The 18,077-nt window shown below is 43.7% G+C and overlaps 1 protein-coding gene across 2 annotated transcripts in view; it reads left to right on the top strand.

The window, feature by feature from the left end:
* MGAT4A (alpha-1,3-mannosyl-glycoprotein 4-beta-N-acetylglucosaminyltransferase A) overlaps nt 1-18,077 on the top strand; it is a 167,217-nt gene that overhangs the window by 118,812 nt on the left and 30,328 nt on the right. For both annotated transcript variants that reach the window (XM_090065136.1, XM_090065128.1), the window contains exons 10-12: nt 11,390-11,520; nt 15,058-15,165; nt 15,572-15,765. In XM_090065136.1, the coding sequence (XP_089921262.1) occupies nt 11,390-11,520; nt 15,058-15,165; nt 15,572-15,765 (433 nt within the window). The remainder of the gene's footprint in view (nt 1-11,389; nt 11,521-15,057; nt 15,166-15,571; nt 15,766-18,077) is intronic.

Here is an 18,077-nt window from a genome sequence, read left to right as displayed (position 1 = left end):
GCCAAACAAAAATAACATTACATTTAACATGCAAACCAAGAAATTAATGCAGCCTAATGCTATATGTTTCTTGGAGCTTTTATAAATCTCCAAGAGTGAGTAACTGTAAACAAGTTTATTTTGCGAAGTATTTCTATCTTCTCCCATATGCTATCATCTGGAGCAGTAATGTGACAACCATTTCTGAGAATGGAGGCTTAGGTGTAATTTTCGGTGAGTGGAGTAATGGCAGCAGTATTAAGGGAAGCTATCGCTGGGTGTAGAGTCCTGGGTTACCAGCACCTTACTGTGAAAATAAGTTTAGGGCTATTTGTTCTTTTACAATGATAAGCTTAACTAAAGACACTAAACTTATAGAAAAACAATTGAAGGAGTTTCTAAAATGGTTTAACAGTGAAAGCTGATGCTGTTGTCACAGCCTCGCTCAATCTAAAAGAATGCTGAATTTAGAACTGCACAAATACAAAACTGAAAATTAATTCGGATTGATCCTGATTATAAAAATCATAGATTGAGCCCTAAACAGGAAGAACAATGTGAAATGTGACTGATGGAACATCATCTTTGGTTCCTTGATTCTCTTCTATTCTAACAAATTTAAGACCCAGCATTTTGTTCTACATTCATGTTTTTGAGGAGAAGTTCATTGCATGATAATGGTGGGAAAAGTATATGTAGGGTTACCATATTTCCAGGTCCAAAAAAGAGGACACCTGTCACGTGGGGGCAGGGGGAATATGATGGTGGGGGGTAGTGGCATGCAAGTGCTCTGCCGCTGCCCATTCTGTTGCCCTTCACTGGCAAGTCACAGCCCCTACCAGTCCTGCTGCTGCCCCTCACTCCCAACCTACTGATCCCAGCACTGTCACTGTCCCTCAGTCCCAAACCGCAGTACCCTGCCCCCTTGGGTCATGATGGTCCCCCTCACTCCAGACCCACAACCCCCTGGCACTGCCATTGACCCACACTTCCAACCCACAGTCCCCTGCTTCCACCCTGGTGCCCCACATTCCCAAACCACAGCCCTCCCCAGCCCTGTCAGTGCCCCTCACTCCTGTGACCTGCAGTCCCCTGCTCCCCCAGCTCTGCCAGAGAGTCCTGACCAGGCCAGAGCATGGTGGTTCTGATCCATGCAGGCAGCGGCAGACTGTATCTGGCCCCAGTGTGGGCTAGAGGGAAGAGGAGGGGAGGCTTGTGGCGCCCCCTGCCCTGGGATGGAGCTGCTGTGCCATGCCAAGCAGCTTGGCCCCAGTCCCCTTCCCTCTGCCATCCCAGAATCTCCTGGCCGCTCAGCCCCTGCAAGCACAGGCACCAGCCCCTGTGCTGCTGGCCTGGCCACAGGTTTCCCTGCTGCCTTTAAAGGCCCCTCCACCTCTTGTCCCTGCTGGAGAACAGGAAACCCCACCCCTCCTGCCCTGATGCAGCCCCAGCACCTGCTCCCTCTCCTCGCCACTTTCCCTTCCCCCCCATGCCTTGATCATATATCTGGGTTTAGCCTTTGCCCTGGGGTTGGGAGCAGGGGAAGGGCGATGGGAGGCAGCAGGGAGCACCACATGGGTCTGCATGTGCTTCTGGAGCTGTAGGCAAGTATGTCTGTGCTCCCTGCTGCCTCTGATTGCTCTCCCCCTGCTCCCACCAGCAGAGCAAAGGAAAAACCCGGACATTTTGTCAGAATTAAAAAAACCCGCCCAGATGGAGATTAGAGGGCTCAAAAAGAAAACATGCCTGGGAAAACCCAGAAGTATGGTAACCCTAAGTATATGTAATATTGGACTGTTGAATTCATGGCTGAATTTAGAATTTTACCAATATTTGAAGGATCTACATTTTCCTATAATCAACTTGGCACTAAATATATTCCTCCTTTCCATGAAAAGTGGGGAGCTGGTGCCTTTGCATGCTGTACAACCAGCAGACTGGGGTCTATTTTTTTTTTAAACCATAAACCCTCTTCTATATACAAAGAAAGACAGTGGTAATCCTCTAATTTGATAGTGAGAGAGCAGACCCAACCAACAAAAGACACAGGAGACAGTAATCGCTCTAAATGAGAGGCAGAAATGTCCTTGTCTTCAAGAAAAACAAGAACCAGTTTATCTACTAATCTTGGGCCAGTCAAGGATACATTCAACGGAAATATCTCTGGAGTTTTGTGACCCCAAATGGGTAATGGAGAGAATTGGAAAAGAACCAGCCTAGAATGTGGAGATGCTCTACTGGCTTTCAGCCACCTTTACTAGGAAATCTTGAGCTGCTTGGCAGTCTCTTGTGTAGCAGAGACAGTCCAAAGTGCCTCTCTCTTTCTCTCCTCATCTCCACAAGCTGCAGTGCTACCCAGAGTCTGAGTGAAGCTTTGTGTTGCAGCCCTGCCCTTCATATAACACCTTTGCCAGACTTTGCAAGGAGGTTTTCTAAATAAAGCTTCCATAGTTCTTGTCAAGGGACCTGGCTCTTTCTTTTCTCAAGACCTACCTCTAGTGGCCTGATCTGGATTTTTCAAGCCCCTCTGTGGTGTTCTGGACCATCTACCAGATCTGAAGTGGCCAGAGACAGAATGAAGATTTTGTTTAAGTTAAGGCTGCAACAGGAACAGGGCAGGCTGCAGGCTTCCTGCCCTCCTTCCCTCCTCCTTGGAGGGAGAGAAGACCACTGTGAGATAGTGGGAAGAGAGTCTGAGACCTGACCAGACATTTAAATTTGTCCCAGCAACTTTTGTCCTGGATATGCTATTTTGTGGCAGATCAACCATTTTTATCTCTGGAAAAAAGTTATCTAGCATGTTACCATTTGTTGCAGGATACTCGCATATATCCCACAACAAACATAAGATCCAGAGAGGGACTAAATTCCATATGAAATAAGAAAGGAAAGAAAAATGATCTTCAGAATGCTTTTGTCAGGTTCTCTGATTCTGTCTGGTTAACTTCTATCTACCCTTACATCCCTAACTTCTTAAGAGTCAGATGGTCTATTTGTTATCTTCATAAAGTTACGGGAGTGCATCATTAGTTTTTTCTCCCAAGTTTCATTTGCCACACCTTGGTCCAGAACAGTTTCTTAGTCCACAGCTGTTTCTCAGATTTCTCCAGATCAGCAGTTGGCAGCCTTTTCAGGCTATGGGCCAGAATTTCTGGTTTGAGATCAAAGGCAGACAGTAGGACCCAGCCATTGCTGTTGCTTCTCCTTGCAATAGCACAATGAAAGTGATAGGCACCAAAGCCCCCCCAGTGAGGGGGGCGGTGGGAGGATGATGCATCCAAGGGTGCTACAGGAGTTGGCTGATGTGATTGCAGAGCCACTGGTTGTCATCTTTGAAAACTCGTGGCCATCGGGAGAGGTCCTCAATGATTGGAAAAGGGAAATATAGTGCCCATCTTTAAGAAAGGGAAGGAGGAGGATCCAGGAAACTATAGACCAGTCAGCCTCACCTCAGTCCCTGGAAAAATCATGGGGCAGGTCCTTAAAGAAACATTTTAAGCACTTGAAGGAGAAGATGATTAGGAACAGTCAGCAGGGATTCACCAAGGACAAGTCATATCTGACCAATCTGCTTGCCTTCTATGATGAGGTGATTGGTTCTGTGGATACAGGAAGAGCAGTGGACATATGATATACCTTGACTTTAGCAAGGCTTTTGTTACAGTCTCCCACAACATTCTTGCAAGGAAACTAAAAAAGTACAGATTGGATGAATGGCCTGTAAGGTACATAGAAAACTGGCTGGAACATGAGCTCAGAGGGTAGTAGTCAATACCTTGATGTCTAGTTGGCAGCTGGGATCAAGTGGAATGCCCCAGGGGTTGGTCCTGAGGCAAGTTTTGTTCAGTATCTACATCAATAACCTGGAAGTTGGCATGGAGCACACCCTCAGCAAGTTTGCAGATGACACCAAGCTAGGGAGAGTAGTACATAGACTGGTGGGTAGGCCTAGAATTCAGAGAGACCCCAACAAATTGGAGGATTGGACCAAAGAAATCTCATGAGGTTCAATAAAGACAAGTGCAAAGTTCTGCACTTAGGATGGAACAATCCCATGCACTGGTACAGGGTGGGCAGCAGCTCTGCAGAAAAGGACCTGGGGGTTGAAGTGGACAATTAGCTGAATATAAGCCAGCAGTGTGCCCTTGTTGTGAAGAAGGCTAACAGCATACTGGGCTGCATTGTTAGGAATGTTGCCAGCAGATCAAGGGAAGTGATTATTCCCCTCTATTCAGTACTGGTGATGCCAGTCTGGAGTTCTGTGTCCAGTTTGGGGGAGCCCCCGCTACAGAACGCATGTAGACAAATTGGAGAGAGTCCAGCAGAGGGCAATGGCTGTGGTTACGGAATTGGGACACGTGACTTCTGAGAAAAGGATGGGGGAATTGGGCTTATTTAGTTTGGAGAAGATAACACTGAGGAGGGATGTAATAGGAGTCTTTAACTACCTAGGAGGGTAGTAAAGCACTGATTATCCAGAGAGGTTGTAGAATCTCTACCGTTGGAGGTTTTAAGACCTGGGTAGACAAAGCCTTACCTGGGAAGGTATAGTTAGGGTCAGTCCTACTTTGAGCAGAGGGTTGGACTAGATGACTTTCTGAGGTCCCTTCCAACTCTAATTTTCTATGAATCTGTGACCACTGAATGCCACAAAGCCTCACCTCCATGGGCTAGATGAGATGAATTCAAGGGACAAAACCAGCCCATGGGCCACAGGTTTCTGTCCTCTGCTCTAGATACATGCTTCATATATGTGTCAGTGAGGTCTTCCCTCATTTCCATGTAAGTGGCTACATTGGGAAATTTCCTGAAGTTGCTGGATTTTCCACAGATCTATACATAATAAGTAAAGTTTCCTTTTAATGAAGCTAACAAAACATGCCAAGACAATGTTGGCAGATGCTGGTTACTGTTTTTCCTACTTAAGAAAAAATAGGAAAAAATATTATGTTCTACCTAGGGGAACAGAATATTTGTATTTTCATCCTGTCCCAAATTTGTTGCATATCAAAGTGGCCAAAAAAAGAAATAAAATGTTAAAATCACCACCTTTCAATAAAATGGTTAAATAGTTGGTGGGTGGGGGAATGACATCTCATCAGTAATTTCAGTATTGCATTTCAAGTGCTGATAGTGAAATATAATTTTATTAATTGTAATCAGTATAAGTCACTGATAAAGCAGCTTTTGGAGAGTAAGGAACAGTTCATGGCAATTTGTAAAGAAGTACAAGTTGTTAACGAAGACCCCCACCACAAAGTCTTTAGCTGTAGCCAATACTATATATATCTTTTGAAATAACCCTGGATATAACAATTAAGTGTGCTACAAAAGGTGCAGGGCATGGAGGACCTTCAATGTGAAAGAAACATTCTTTTTGGGAAGAAGATGGACAAGGTGTACTTTCAACAAGAAGGTTAGCAAAACTCAATCAACTCAACGGAGGCAGAGAACAACATTCATAATCTTCTACCATCAATGCCCTTTTTCATTATTATGTTGCAACAAATTAACTTAACCCTGTTGGATGCGCAAGTGCTTGTGATCTTGAGACCTTTCCACTGGGGTCCTCCAGGGGTCTATCTTGTTGGCCCTCCTGTTCAGCGTATATATGACACTTCTGAGTGAAATTGTGTGGAGATTTGGAGTGAAGAGCCATCAGAATGCTAATGACACCCACCTGTATTTCTTTCTCATCTGCCCCAGGCCCTGCAGAAAGTATTGCTGCAGAAAGTAGGACACATATCAATTGTGAATATGCTCCATGCACTTAAGACCAAAGAATTATTTGCAGTCATGCCCACTTGGTCATGCTGGCTATACTTATACTGAAGGTATAGAGGGGAGTGCAGGACCAGTTGCCACACCAATTCCTTTCCTACTGCAGACTCAAAGTATGAGGAATTTGAAATAAAGGGTGGGCAATACAGAAAGTAGGGAACATATCAATGGCTAAGTATTGGATATCAGGAAAAACTTCACTTAGGACAATGAGGCAATGAAACAGACTGCTTGGGGATGGTACAGAATCTCCATTACTAGAAGTTTTCAAAGAGGTCAGGTAACCATTGGACAAGGAATGAACTAGGAGTAGCTATGTCTGGAGTATGCTGTAAAGAATAACATATGTAAGCCAAGGAACCACGTACACATGAATTACTGGGAGATCATGAGAGGATCTCTGCAGCACAGAGCAGGGGGATACCGGAGAGGACCATGCTCAACAGCAGAAGAATAAAGCAGAGCTCCACAGCTAGGTTAGCTACGAAAGAAGACAGACGCTCCTGAAATAAACCTATGGAGTGGATACAGAAAAGGGAGTTCTGGCTGTCCAGTTAGATGCTGTGATGTGTGGGACAACAAGCCTGAACCCTAGGCTACAGAGCAGAATAGAGGGTGTTTTGATTTTTCCCATATTTCTAGGAAAAATCAGAAAAATCAAAATCAATTTTTTTCCCACATTTCTGGCAGGGATTTTTTGCCTTCTTCAGAAACATTGGATGTTGGCTGCAGCCAAGGCTGGGAATTTTGACTGGGGTACATCAGTGTTTCTCCTAGGACTAAAACCTGGAGGTTCCTGGTTAGAGGGTCTTGTCCCTTCTGTCAGGGTCAGACCAGCTGCCACATTTGGGATTAGGAACAAATTATACCTTGTGGTCTGATGCATGTATGGTGGGGGTTTTTTTTGCTCTGTGGCCAGGGGCATGGCCATCTTCTTTGGATTTCTTGAGTGCCTTTTAAAAAACCTTGCTGCAGCTAGGCACTGACGGCCCTCATTCACCAGTTTTAAATGTGGTAGGTTAGTGGCTTTGGACAATACGTCTTGTAGTTGTGTGAGATGGTTTTTCTATGTAGGTTTAAAAATCGGTTAGACAGGCATTTATATGAAATCGTTTAGATAGGGATGATCCTTCCTTGAGCTGGAAGTCACTTAGTCCACCCTCCCTGAGGTCCCTTCCAGCTTTTCTTTTTCTATGATTCTATGAAATTATTCTGTTCTCTTCTTGTAAGCAACCCTGAGCCTTTCTTGGGAAGGGTGGCATATACACTGAGGGTGTGTCTACATGTGCATTTTACTGCAGTGAAGTATCAGCATCTACATGTGCCCCACAGTAGATTAAGTTACTCCAGAATAAGATAGTCCCATCAGACACGGGTACTATCCGACAGCAGAGTAAATTACTGTGCTTAAACGCATATGTAGACAGTGATACTGGGATTAGTTTACTCTGGTTCAAATTATGCCAGTGTTTATTTAGTCATCTGACTTGTATGTGTAGACATGCCCTGAAATAAATAAATAAATGCTTTGTCATCAAGGCAAAGCAGCATTGCTGGATCTAGATGACTGGCTGGTCAAAGGAAACTTGTTCCTTCATCTTTTTCTCATTTTAAGTCTAACAATAAAGCATAAAAGCTAATTTTAACACCAGCCTAGAATATAGAATTTATTTGGGTAATTGCACTTTAGGACAGAACAAATCTACAGTAAAAGCTTTGTTATCTAGCACCCATGGGGAAGGGGGGTGCTGGATAACAAAATATGCTGGTTAATTGAGAGGCCTGAATGGGTGCCTTTGCCTGTTCAGGCTGCCACTTCTCCTGCCACGTCCTCTCCCGTGGAATCGCCGACCCTCCCGCGGGCCCTGAGGGACAGGGAGGTGGGCCCCGTGCAGCCTGTTATGCCCTGAGCCATAGGGGCTCAGCAGTGGAGGCTGCTTTGCCCCAGGCCATGGAGGCTCAGAGAAACTGGAAGTGCCACAGTGGGTACTACCGATTTCAGTTTACCTTACAAGCCGGCATGCTGGTTAATAGAACATGCCGGCTTGTAAGGTGCTGGTTAATGGAGCTTTTGCTGTACTTATCTTTTGAAAGCTTATAATCAGGTCCACTCTGATCAATCCATTTCATCTTGTTGAAATAGATTTATCTAGGCTTCTAACTTGACTAAAGAAAAGAATGAAGAAAAAAAATTGAAAAAGATGCTGATGCTGTATGTTTAAGAATATTCTAAGATAAGAAAAGCCCTTCTGCTTTATTATGACTTTTACAGTTCTTTGGGAACAAATGTTTCTTTCTTTCCTAAAAATCAACAAGGTGATAACAGTTCTCAAAACAAAATGTGTTGCTGAGCAAGCAACTTTTATGTGTAACAACCAAATAATCTACCTTTTCCATGACACTCAAGGTTGCTTTGTTTTAATCATGCCTGTTTTCACAGTTTGAGGTATAAAAAGGTATCTTAACTTGCAGAGAGGAGGAGTTCTGTTTAGAATCCTCCCTGCAATTGTTTGCATAAGTGCCAATAAACTCAGACTGAGTCTGTGAATTCTAATACCAAACACAATGCGAAGTTTGATTTCTTCCACAATCTGAATCCTTGACCTGTGATAAGACTTTATCTTTGTCTTGTGGGTCTATTTGAAATCTTGCACTTATATGAAATTGTACTGAAAGCTCCACCTGTGGATGCAAGCATGGTTAAAGAAAGCTTACACCATAAGTGGACAGTCTAGATAAGTGGTTCTCAACTTTTTTTAGACTCAAGACACTCCACATTAGCCCATCGTCTTGGTTGCTCTGTTTTGAGGAATTGTTACGTTCTAGTTGCTCCTCCATCTCTTGTAAATATTCTGTAGGGCAGCAGTTCTTAACCTGTTTATACGCTAGACATCACTTCAGAAAATGGTAGCTCTTTGCTCTCATTTGCTTTTTTTACTACAGAAAATAAATAGAGCGATTCTTCTGTTGCAAAGAACTCAGAAAGAATGGTTTTGATATCATGGATTCTTTAAAACTAACAAATTGCCCATCAAGAATGATGGGCGGAACACTGCCATCTATCACCCTGTGCCGCCACCCCACCCCCACTCTGTTCCTCGCCCCTCCCCCCCCCAACTCCACATCTGGCCCTGAGCCTCCCAGGGAGGGGGGGGGAAGCTTGCTCGCCATCACTCCCCACCCTGCATTGCTGCTGCTCCATGTGCAGCCCCACTTTGTCCCTGTAGCAGCGGCAGTGTGGGGCAGTGGGTGTGCAAGCTTTTCCAGATGTGGGGGAGGGGAGCAGGGGGGGAAGCTTGCATGAGGTGGCCACTGCTGCCACCCACCACCCTGCACTGCTGCTGCTATGGAGATGAAGCGGAGCTGGACATAAGGGAGTCAGGGGGCAAGCTTGCATGTGGCCGCTGCCACAACCACCCTGTGATGCCGCCGTTCCGCATCCTGCCCTGCTTTGTTCACAGAGTGGCAGCAGCATGGGGTGGTGGGTGGTGGCGGTGGGGGGGAGAAGCTTGCATGTCTTAACTGCTGCCACGCACTGCCCTGCGCCACCGCCTCCCAGGAGCAAGGGGAGCAAGCTTGCTCCGCCATCCCCCCCAGCACCCTCCCCAGCACCCTGTGCTGCTGCCTTTTCCAAGGAGTGGGTCGGGGGCCGTGAGACTAGCAGTGCTGGCCTTGGACCCACCACTCCATTCCTGCCATCATGGTGGTGCTCCGCTGTCCCGCTCCATCCCCACCATTGCCATGGAGCACTCTGGTTGTTTCAGTAAGCATTGTAATTGGCTGGAAACAACCAATCAGAGTCCTCCAAGAGTGTTATTGACAGACAGACAGACAGCCATAGACATATGGACTAAGCTCTTTATATATAAAATATCTGGATTTCTTTTATAAATTATGTGTAGGTATTTGTGACCAAACAGTGCCAATGTTGGCATGGCACCCTGGGATACCCTTAGAAGGATCTTATGGCATCCCAGGTTAAGAATCACTTATCTAGATGGTTTCAGCCCTTAAAAGTTGTTAGAAACCCACTGAGCAATACACACTAGAAAGATTGCATTCAATTGAAGTTCAATCAATCCTTTGTATAGCAGAAATCTAGAAAAACATATACAGATATAAAGAAACCTTATGTGATGAAAGAAAAGAGTTTAGGCATGATGTGATCAGCTTTATGCATGTCCACTACAGTGAGGCTCATCAAATATATTGGCCTGTTATTGAAAATTTCACAACTCTCCCATATTTCCTTTTGAGTGTACTTGGCAGCCTTCCATCCTTCCAGGAGGTAATTGGACTGTGTTCTTGCGCCCAGTAACAATGGGATTTCCGAAAGGAATGGAACAGTTTTCCCAGCATTATTGAAATTGACATCATCAGGGAATCTCAGTTTAGTGTTGATAACTCTAATGAGCCTTCCCAGTTGAAACCTTTTTGCCTCATGTTCATTCCTCCATAACTCTGAAAGTGGCTTGCCTTCTAAGCATAACAGCAACCAGGATGATAGGAGCTCTTCTGTCTGACCTGTCCCATATATTGTTTCATCATGTTAGTCTCATTGAGACCACACTCCCAAAAAGTTTCAGAATTTCAAATTAATAGAGCAACTTGCTCAGCTGTATTCTTTCCCAATCTCATGCAAATCATGAAAAAAAATGAAAATATACTTCTTAGAAGCTGTAGCATTTTTCCTGGAGATGAAAAAGCCCTTTGGATGATTTCTGAAACTATTTGTTTCTTTTGCTGAGAGAACGAGTGAATTTTTTATCCAAGGATTATTACATTGCATCTCCAAATATGAACTAATTTTCTTTGAATTATCTAAGACACTGATGCTAAAGCACACGCAGCCAGAACCCATGCAACATCAGTAGCTCCTTTTAAAATGCTAACCTATGGAAGATAACAGTGTGGGGTTCCATGCATACCTTAATAAAACTTTGCACGTTAGTTCTGACAGCTGTTGCAGATGATATTTTTTATAGGGCAGCTCTTCTCTCACTGCCACAGCAGGACTCCAAGCATTCACCTCCCTGGTTTATATACTGCTTGACGTTCAGTTATGGTGAAATGCATGCAGGAACAACCATTTGGAGAAATAAAATATCCTTTTATAGTAATTGGAGTTCTTTGAGATGTGCTGTCCCTGTGTTTGCTTCTCTTCCTGCCCTTTATTTCAAATTCCTCTGTACTTTATACTATATAGTCTTCAATAGGAGATGAACAGGAGTGGCATCTGGTCTTACACTCCCCTTTATACCTTCCATATGAGTGTAAGCAGCATAACTGAGTGGGCACAACTCCAAAAATTCCTTGGTCTTGGATGCATGGGGCACATTCACAATCTACAATGGAATATACACAGGGACAAACACATCTTGAAAAACTGTAGTTACTAGAAAGGAAGTACTTTTTTCTTTGTCTTCCATAGTGTTGATGAAAAGTTCTGTTTCTAGTGAGCTGCTTTAAACTTCTGGGAGCTATGTTGCTGTAGAAAACTGTTTTGTGATTTTTCTATTTGTTTAATTTTGATGGCAAACAATATAATCTACATGCTTATTAACATCAGTAGACCAATAGTCTTTGTTTCTGAATAACTGTTACTGAATTTAGAATAATATATTTACAGGTAAAATGTTCCAGTCTCCAGATATCACGTTTATTGTGGAGTTTATATTTATGTTTTACAAAGAGAAACCTATTGATTGGCTGTTAGATCATATCCTCTGGGTGAAAGTCTGCAACCCTGAAAAAGATGCAGTAAGTTTACTTCTTGTTCTTGAACTTCTAAAGTTTATTCTTCATATGTTTTCTGAGTTTACTCTTTATGTTTTCTGAATCCAAAATGTAGTGAATGATTCGTTCATGGTTTCTGTATATCTGGTTACAAATCTTACTTTCTTGTTAGATTTTAATCAGTGAGAAAAAATTGGAAGTGTTAGTCTATAAAGAAACATTTTTCTTAGATTTTTCTGCTGTTTTAGATTTGGTAGGTTTGTTAAATGCATTGCTTGGAGAGAAGAGAAGTCAAAGTCTCTGTTGTACCAGGAACTCCAAGCTGTAACTCAGAACAATTTTTGCAAAGCATTCTGAGTTACAACAGACCAAACAGAAGTTCACTGTTGGTTCCAGGGGAGATAGAAATCTAGCTGGGGGCTGGGAGCCTGCAGCCAGGTTCCCACAGTAAGGCCAGGGTTCTCTGTCAGTGCTCTCTGTTTTCAGAATGGGAGGGGAAAAGACAGTGGAGGGAGCTGGTTCTTGGGGGTCCCCAGCTGGTGCTGAAGGGTGGGGTGGGTTAGTTGGAGCCTCCCCCCACCTCAGGGGAGTGTAATACACCTGTCCCACTCTTGGAGGGGGCTGAAAACCCCCAGACTGAACTCCCTCTGCTCCCTTCCCCCCTCCCACGCTGAAAACAGCCATAGGCTGGGAGCTCTGCAGACACAAGTTACAAACAATGCTACATTTTGTAGCATGTGGACATGACCAAAAAAGAGGACATGTCCAGGAAAACCCTAGAAATGCTCACAGTTTGGCTTGGAACATTGCAAAATGCATCTAAATAGTTGCATCATAGTTTCTAGGGTTGAAAGACCTGAGCAGATCATTGAGTCCGACCCCCTGCCATGGCAGGAAAGAGTACTGGGGTCAAACGACCCTGGCAAGGTGTACATCCAGGCTCCTCTTAAAGACCCCCAGGGTAGGAGCCAGCACCACTTCTCTTGGAAGTTGGTTCCAGATCCTAGTTGCCCTGACCCTGAAGTAGGGTCTCCTGATATGTAACCTAAATCTACCCTCTGCCAGCTTGTGACCGTTATTCCTGGTCACTCCCAGTAGTGCATGGGGGAACAGGGACTCCCCCAATACCTGCTGGTCCCCTCTGACTAATTTCTAACAGGCCACTAGATCCCCCCTCAGCCTTTTCTTGTGGAGGCTGAACAGGTTCAGGTCCCGTAACTTCTCCTCGTAGGGTGCTATTTACCCCCTCGTCCAAGTCACTGATGAAGATGTTGAACAGTCTGCCCTGCTGCCCACTGATCATGCGAGTGGCCCTCCTCTGGACCCTCTCCATGTTGTCCACATCCCTCTTGAAGTGTGGCGCCCAGAACTGGATGCAGTACTCCAGCTGTGGCCTGACCAGTGCCGCATAGAGGGGGAGTATCACCTCCTTGGACCTGCTTGAGATGCATCTGTGGATGCATGACAAGGTGCGGTTGGCCAGCCTAACTGCATCCCCTCACTGCCGGCCCATGTTCATCTTGGCATCAATGATGACTTCAAGATCCTTTTCTGCCTTTGTACTGATGAGAAGGGAGTTCACCAGCCTGTAGGTATGGTGCTGGTTCTTCCTCCCTAAGTGCATCACTTTGCACTTGTCAGTGTTGAATCCCATCCTATTCTCATCTGCCCTCCCCTGTAACCTGTCTAGGTCTGATTGCAGTGTATTCCTCCCTTCTAGTGTGCCCACATCCCCCCACATCTTAGTGTCATCAGCAAATTTGAACAGGGTGCTATTTACCCCCTCGTCCAAGTCACTGATGAAGATGTTGAACAGTGCGGGCCCAAGGACCAAGCCCTGCGGAACCCCACTGCCCACATCCCTCCAAGTCGAAAATGACCCATCCTCTACCACTCTCTGGGTGCGGCCCTTCAGCCGGTTGGCGACCCATTTGACTGTGTGGGTGTCGGCACAGAGTTAATGAGAACAGGGTGAGAGACAGTGTCGAAGGCCTTCCGAAAGTCCAGGAAGACTATGTCCACTGCTACCCCTGCATCTAAGGATATGGTGACCTGGTCATAAAAGGCCACCAGGATGGTCTGACAGGACCTGCTGCTAATGAACCCAAGTTGATTGCTCCTAAGCATAATCTCCCCTGCTGGCCCCTTGTGGACATGTACCGGAATAATTCTCTCAAAAAGCTTGCCCAGGATCGAGGTAAGACTAACTGGCCTATAGTTTCCTGGGTCCTCCTTCCTCCCCTTTTTGAAGATGGGAACCACATTGGCCCTCTTGCAGTCCTCTGGCACCACACCAGAGCACCACGAGTGCTCGTAAAGCCGTGCCAGGGGTCCCGCAATGACCTCAGACAATTCCCTCAGTACTCTAGGGTGAAGATAGTCCGGACCGCTGATTTGAATACATCCAGTCCCTCCAGAAGTTCCCTAACTAGTTCTTTACTAACTCTTGGCCTAGGTGCGACTCCCCTGGGATCTAATGGGGGTCCGGGGGGGGTGACAGTTCCGGTCCCTGCTCAGGAAAATGGAGGCAAAGAAATCATTAAATATGTTGGCTTTGTCGTCTGGTGTGACGACCAAATTTCCTAGCGTGTCCTGCAGGGGCCCCACATTACCCAGAACCTTCTTTTTGCCCCCTATGTATTTAAAAAAGGGCTTCTTGTTGTCCTTGATCTGGGAAGCTAGTCCCAATTCCATCTCTGCCTTGGCCTTCCTGACTGCCCCCCTGCATCAGACAGCCCTTCGCCAAACCCATATTTGAAGGGCACAGTTAGTTCTGGGACAAATGCAACATCTGTTTGTAGCTTGAGGCATGTGGTTAGGTGGTTCCTTCCTATCGCTGAACAGAATACAAATATTCAGAATATAGCTTAGTCGTGTCCAGTTCTTGAAGACTGCCTTTGTTGGTAGTAGAAATAATAAAGCAACATTAATCTCAACATAAATTTTCCCAAATTTAGAGTTCCTGTGTTTTCCTACGGGCACCATTAATTCCAGTTTCCTTATCCTTATGGAGTTACAGAGTGCATAATACACAGCAAGTGAACTTAATTTACTCAGCAGTTTTATGTCGGGTATTAACACCAAATAAATAGGATAGACCAACAGGGAAGTCCTCACTAGCCTTGTTAGAGGATGGGAAGTGGAGGGAAGATGATAGTGTACTTAGGATTGTGCAGACTGGTCATATATTTAGAATATGTAGAGGTTGCCCATTTGATAAGTGTTGTAGCTATGAAAGGGGACTATAGGCTGCCATGAATCCTGTTTGCAGATTGGTGGATAAATTCTGTCTCCTCATTTTTTTTCATATAATTTATTTGCACAAAGCCTGTGTACATGGCCTTTTCTGCAGCAGGAGGAATGGAGTGACTTTAACCCTGGATGAATGGAAAGGTGCTATTGACTGTAAATAAAATTGCATCAAGAATGGAGTAAATAGCTCCAGCTTCTTGTAATTTGTTTTTGATTCATGAAGCATAGTTTATCAGTTAGTTTCAAGTACAAACTCATTGATCTTTGTGTGTATCATGTTTGCTAATAGGAAGTTTATTTGATTTTCAGAAACATTGTGATCGACAAAAATCTAATCTACGGATACGCTTCAGGCCTTCTCTTTTCCAACATGTTGGCCTGCACTCCTCACTAGCAGGAAAGATCCAGAAACTCACAGTTAGTAACTAAAACTTCCCTTTCCTTTTAGAGCAAATAGGGTTGATAACTTGCCAGTGTTTGTGAAAACAAACATTTTATTATAGTCTAGCATTTCAAGTATAATGTACTGTATTTAGAATCAAACTTGATAAATGCCGGTTAAATAATAAATTCCTTCAACTCATTTCTTATGCACCAGCTGCATAGTTTTTCATTTTTAATCTCTAACATTTTATCTGTAATAACATAGCCTTATTAATCAATGAGATCTAATGTTTTCAGTAGAGGAAATGGGTCGTACATTTGCTATCCTTCATTTTCCATTTTCTTTTAAGTACTAGAAAAACTAGCCACTAAGAAAAAAAGAATAATAAAACAGATTGGCTGACTAGCTTAATTTTATATTTGTCTGTCTTTAAATTAGGATAAAGATTTCCTGAAACCGTTACTACATAAAATTCACGTGAACCCACCTGCAGAGGTTTCTACGTCTTTAAAAGTCTACCAAGGACATACACTGGAAAAAACCTACATGGGGGAGGATTTTTTCTGGGCTGTTACTCCTGTTGCTGGGGATTATATTCTATTTAAATTTGACAAGCCAGTCAATGTAGAAAGGTTAGTAATTACTTGTCTTTTGATCTCGTTGCTAAAGCTGCTGCTACCTGACCAATTTTGCTTGACAATGAAATTGAGGAAATAATAAAGCCTAATGAAAAAGTAATTTCATACAAGAGGAATGGGTTAAGTTGAAAATGTCATTCACTCCACTCCTTTTCCTGTAATTGTTTCTGTGTATTTTATTTAATTTATTTTGCTCTAAAATATATTTTGTTTATTTTCTTTTCACCCCATCCTGTCCAAAATTTTAAAAAAGAAATTGTTTGTTTACAGTTTGTGTATGCTGCCTTTTCAGGCACATTGGGACCTTCTCTTGCTGTTGCTTTGCAGACCTAGGACCTGGTAGAGAGAATTTGTCTTGAAATACACATGCTCCGAGGTAGGAGGTGGGGTGGGGGGAGTGCTTTAATTAGACTGGCTTTTAATTAAAGCACCCACAGCATCATGTGTATTCAGTATCCTGCGCTTCAAAATGGCCGCAGGGGTGGATTCAGTGATCTTTAGTTAAATCCCCTGTGGTCATTTTGAAAAGCAGGGATGTTGAAAAGATGTGACATGGAGTGCACTAATTAGCACACTCCAGCAGACTCGCTCTGATGCATGCTAATTAGTGCACTGCATCAGAGCTCTGTCACATGTATAGGTACCCAATGTGAATAGGTGCTTCCTTTGTTGAACTAGTCTTTTGGTTGCCTTAAATTGAATCCAGTCAGTCAAATACTCAATGGCAGCTACTCAAAGGCTATAGGACTTCATTTCAGTTTAGCCATCTGAAGGAGCTCCAATTTGTTAAGTAATTTCCCCATTATAGCTTTTTTCAGATGAGTTTGACCTAATGCATGTTACTTGGGAAGTATGGGCATTAAAAATGATATGTTAGTTGATTAGAAAAGTCTTTGCTTGAAGCATTGTAAATTCCATGTGGCTATAACTTTGGGAAGGATATATATATACCATACCCCTTCATATAGAATTAAGGATCTTTTATCCTGTGTTAGTAATGACTGTTCTAATTTACACTTTTCAACTAATGTATGCGTGCTGTGGTGAGGTGTTCTATTTTTTATCTACTTCAAATTGTCTTTGTCCAAGTTAAAAAAACCCATTTAAATAAATAAATAAGACAGATAGAGAAAAGGATTGTTGTTGTTTCATTAGAATGTGTCAAATGCAACCTGAGAGTATTGACAAGTGTTCAGAACTTGCTAGGAAGTTTTAGATAAATTTTGTATCTTAAACATTATCGTGACTTAGGAGTAATACACTTCAGTAAATATTTTACCTATGTGAAGGTCATCTTGAGCAACAGAAAGTACCAGCAGTTGTACATAATAGGGAGATTGTTTCTATTAAGTGATGACAGTTTAGGTTTGAAGAAATAGAATGTCTGGGCTTCTTCTGTTTCTCAGAGTAAGTCCATTAACTAAATGGGCATAAAATTTTAAGCAGTAAAAAAATTCTGCATGAGTTAATGCTGGAAAATACAGTTTTGGGAGTAAACATGAATTTGGCAGGAGGTGTACAAGGTGACATTATGCTATAGGTTTTGTCTTTTCCTTTTGTCTTTGACCGTAAACAAACAAAACCTCTCCTCTCTTCTGCAACTGAATGAAATCTTGTCTGCCAAATGACTGACATATAGCTGCTTAGTAGCTATATTAATACAATCCTGATAAACGTGCTTCTTGGTGGATACAATGACCACACTGTATCAGGTGGTGGAAACGTCCTAGGGTTGCCGTGCTCTCCCCTAGCGCCTCCTACCATGCCAAGTTTGGGTTAAAGCACCCTCATTATCGCCCGCCACGCCTTGATCATCTGAAAGTAAAAGGGAGGTTGCCTCTCGTCTTCCTGGTCATGGTTCCTACTACCCCGATCCTTGTTTATACAACGGGGTTCTGAACACCCCAGCCTTATGGGCTATGCATGGCTCCAACCACCCCTGTACCACGCCCCAAGCCTCGCTGATGGACCTGACTTTGTTTGGTCTCTCTCATACTCTGCACTCGGGTTCTCCACAGCCCTTGTCCTTCAGCACACCCTCTAGTGCTCAGGCCCTCCATAGCCCTTGACTTGCAGTTGCACCCCACAAGCGCTCTGGCTTCCACAGCTTTGTCTTGGAATCATGCCCCACAGGCACTCTGGCTTTGCCTTCTACCTGATTTCAGACTCATGCAGTTAACTATCTCTCGGTATAAGATATATGAACTTGTCTAATTGAGAGAGAAGACACGCATCAGTTTCTACCATTTATTGAAAGACACAGCTTTTATATCCTTTGGTAACTTAGCTTATCCTAAACCAAGCTC

This window comes from Crocodylus siamensis, chromosome 1 (genome assembly GCF_052110815.1).
Source record: "Crocodylus siamensis isolate JL-2025a chromosome 1, ASM5211081v1, whole genome shotgun sequence".
NCBI classification, from domain to species: domain Eukaryota; kingdom Metazoa; phylum Chordata; order Crocodylia; family Crocodylidae; genus Crocodylus; species Crocodylus siamensis.
The sequence above is the reverse complement of the archived record's forward strand: the minus strand, read 5'-3'. Positions and strand labels throughout refer to the sequence as shown.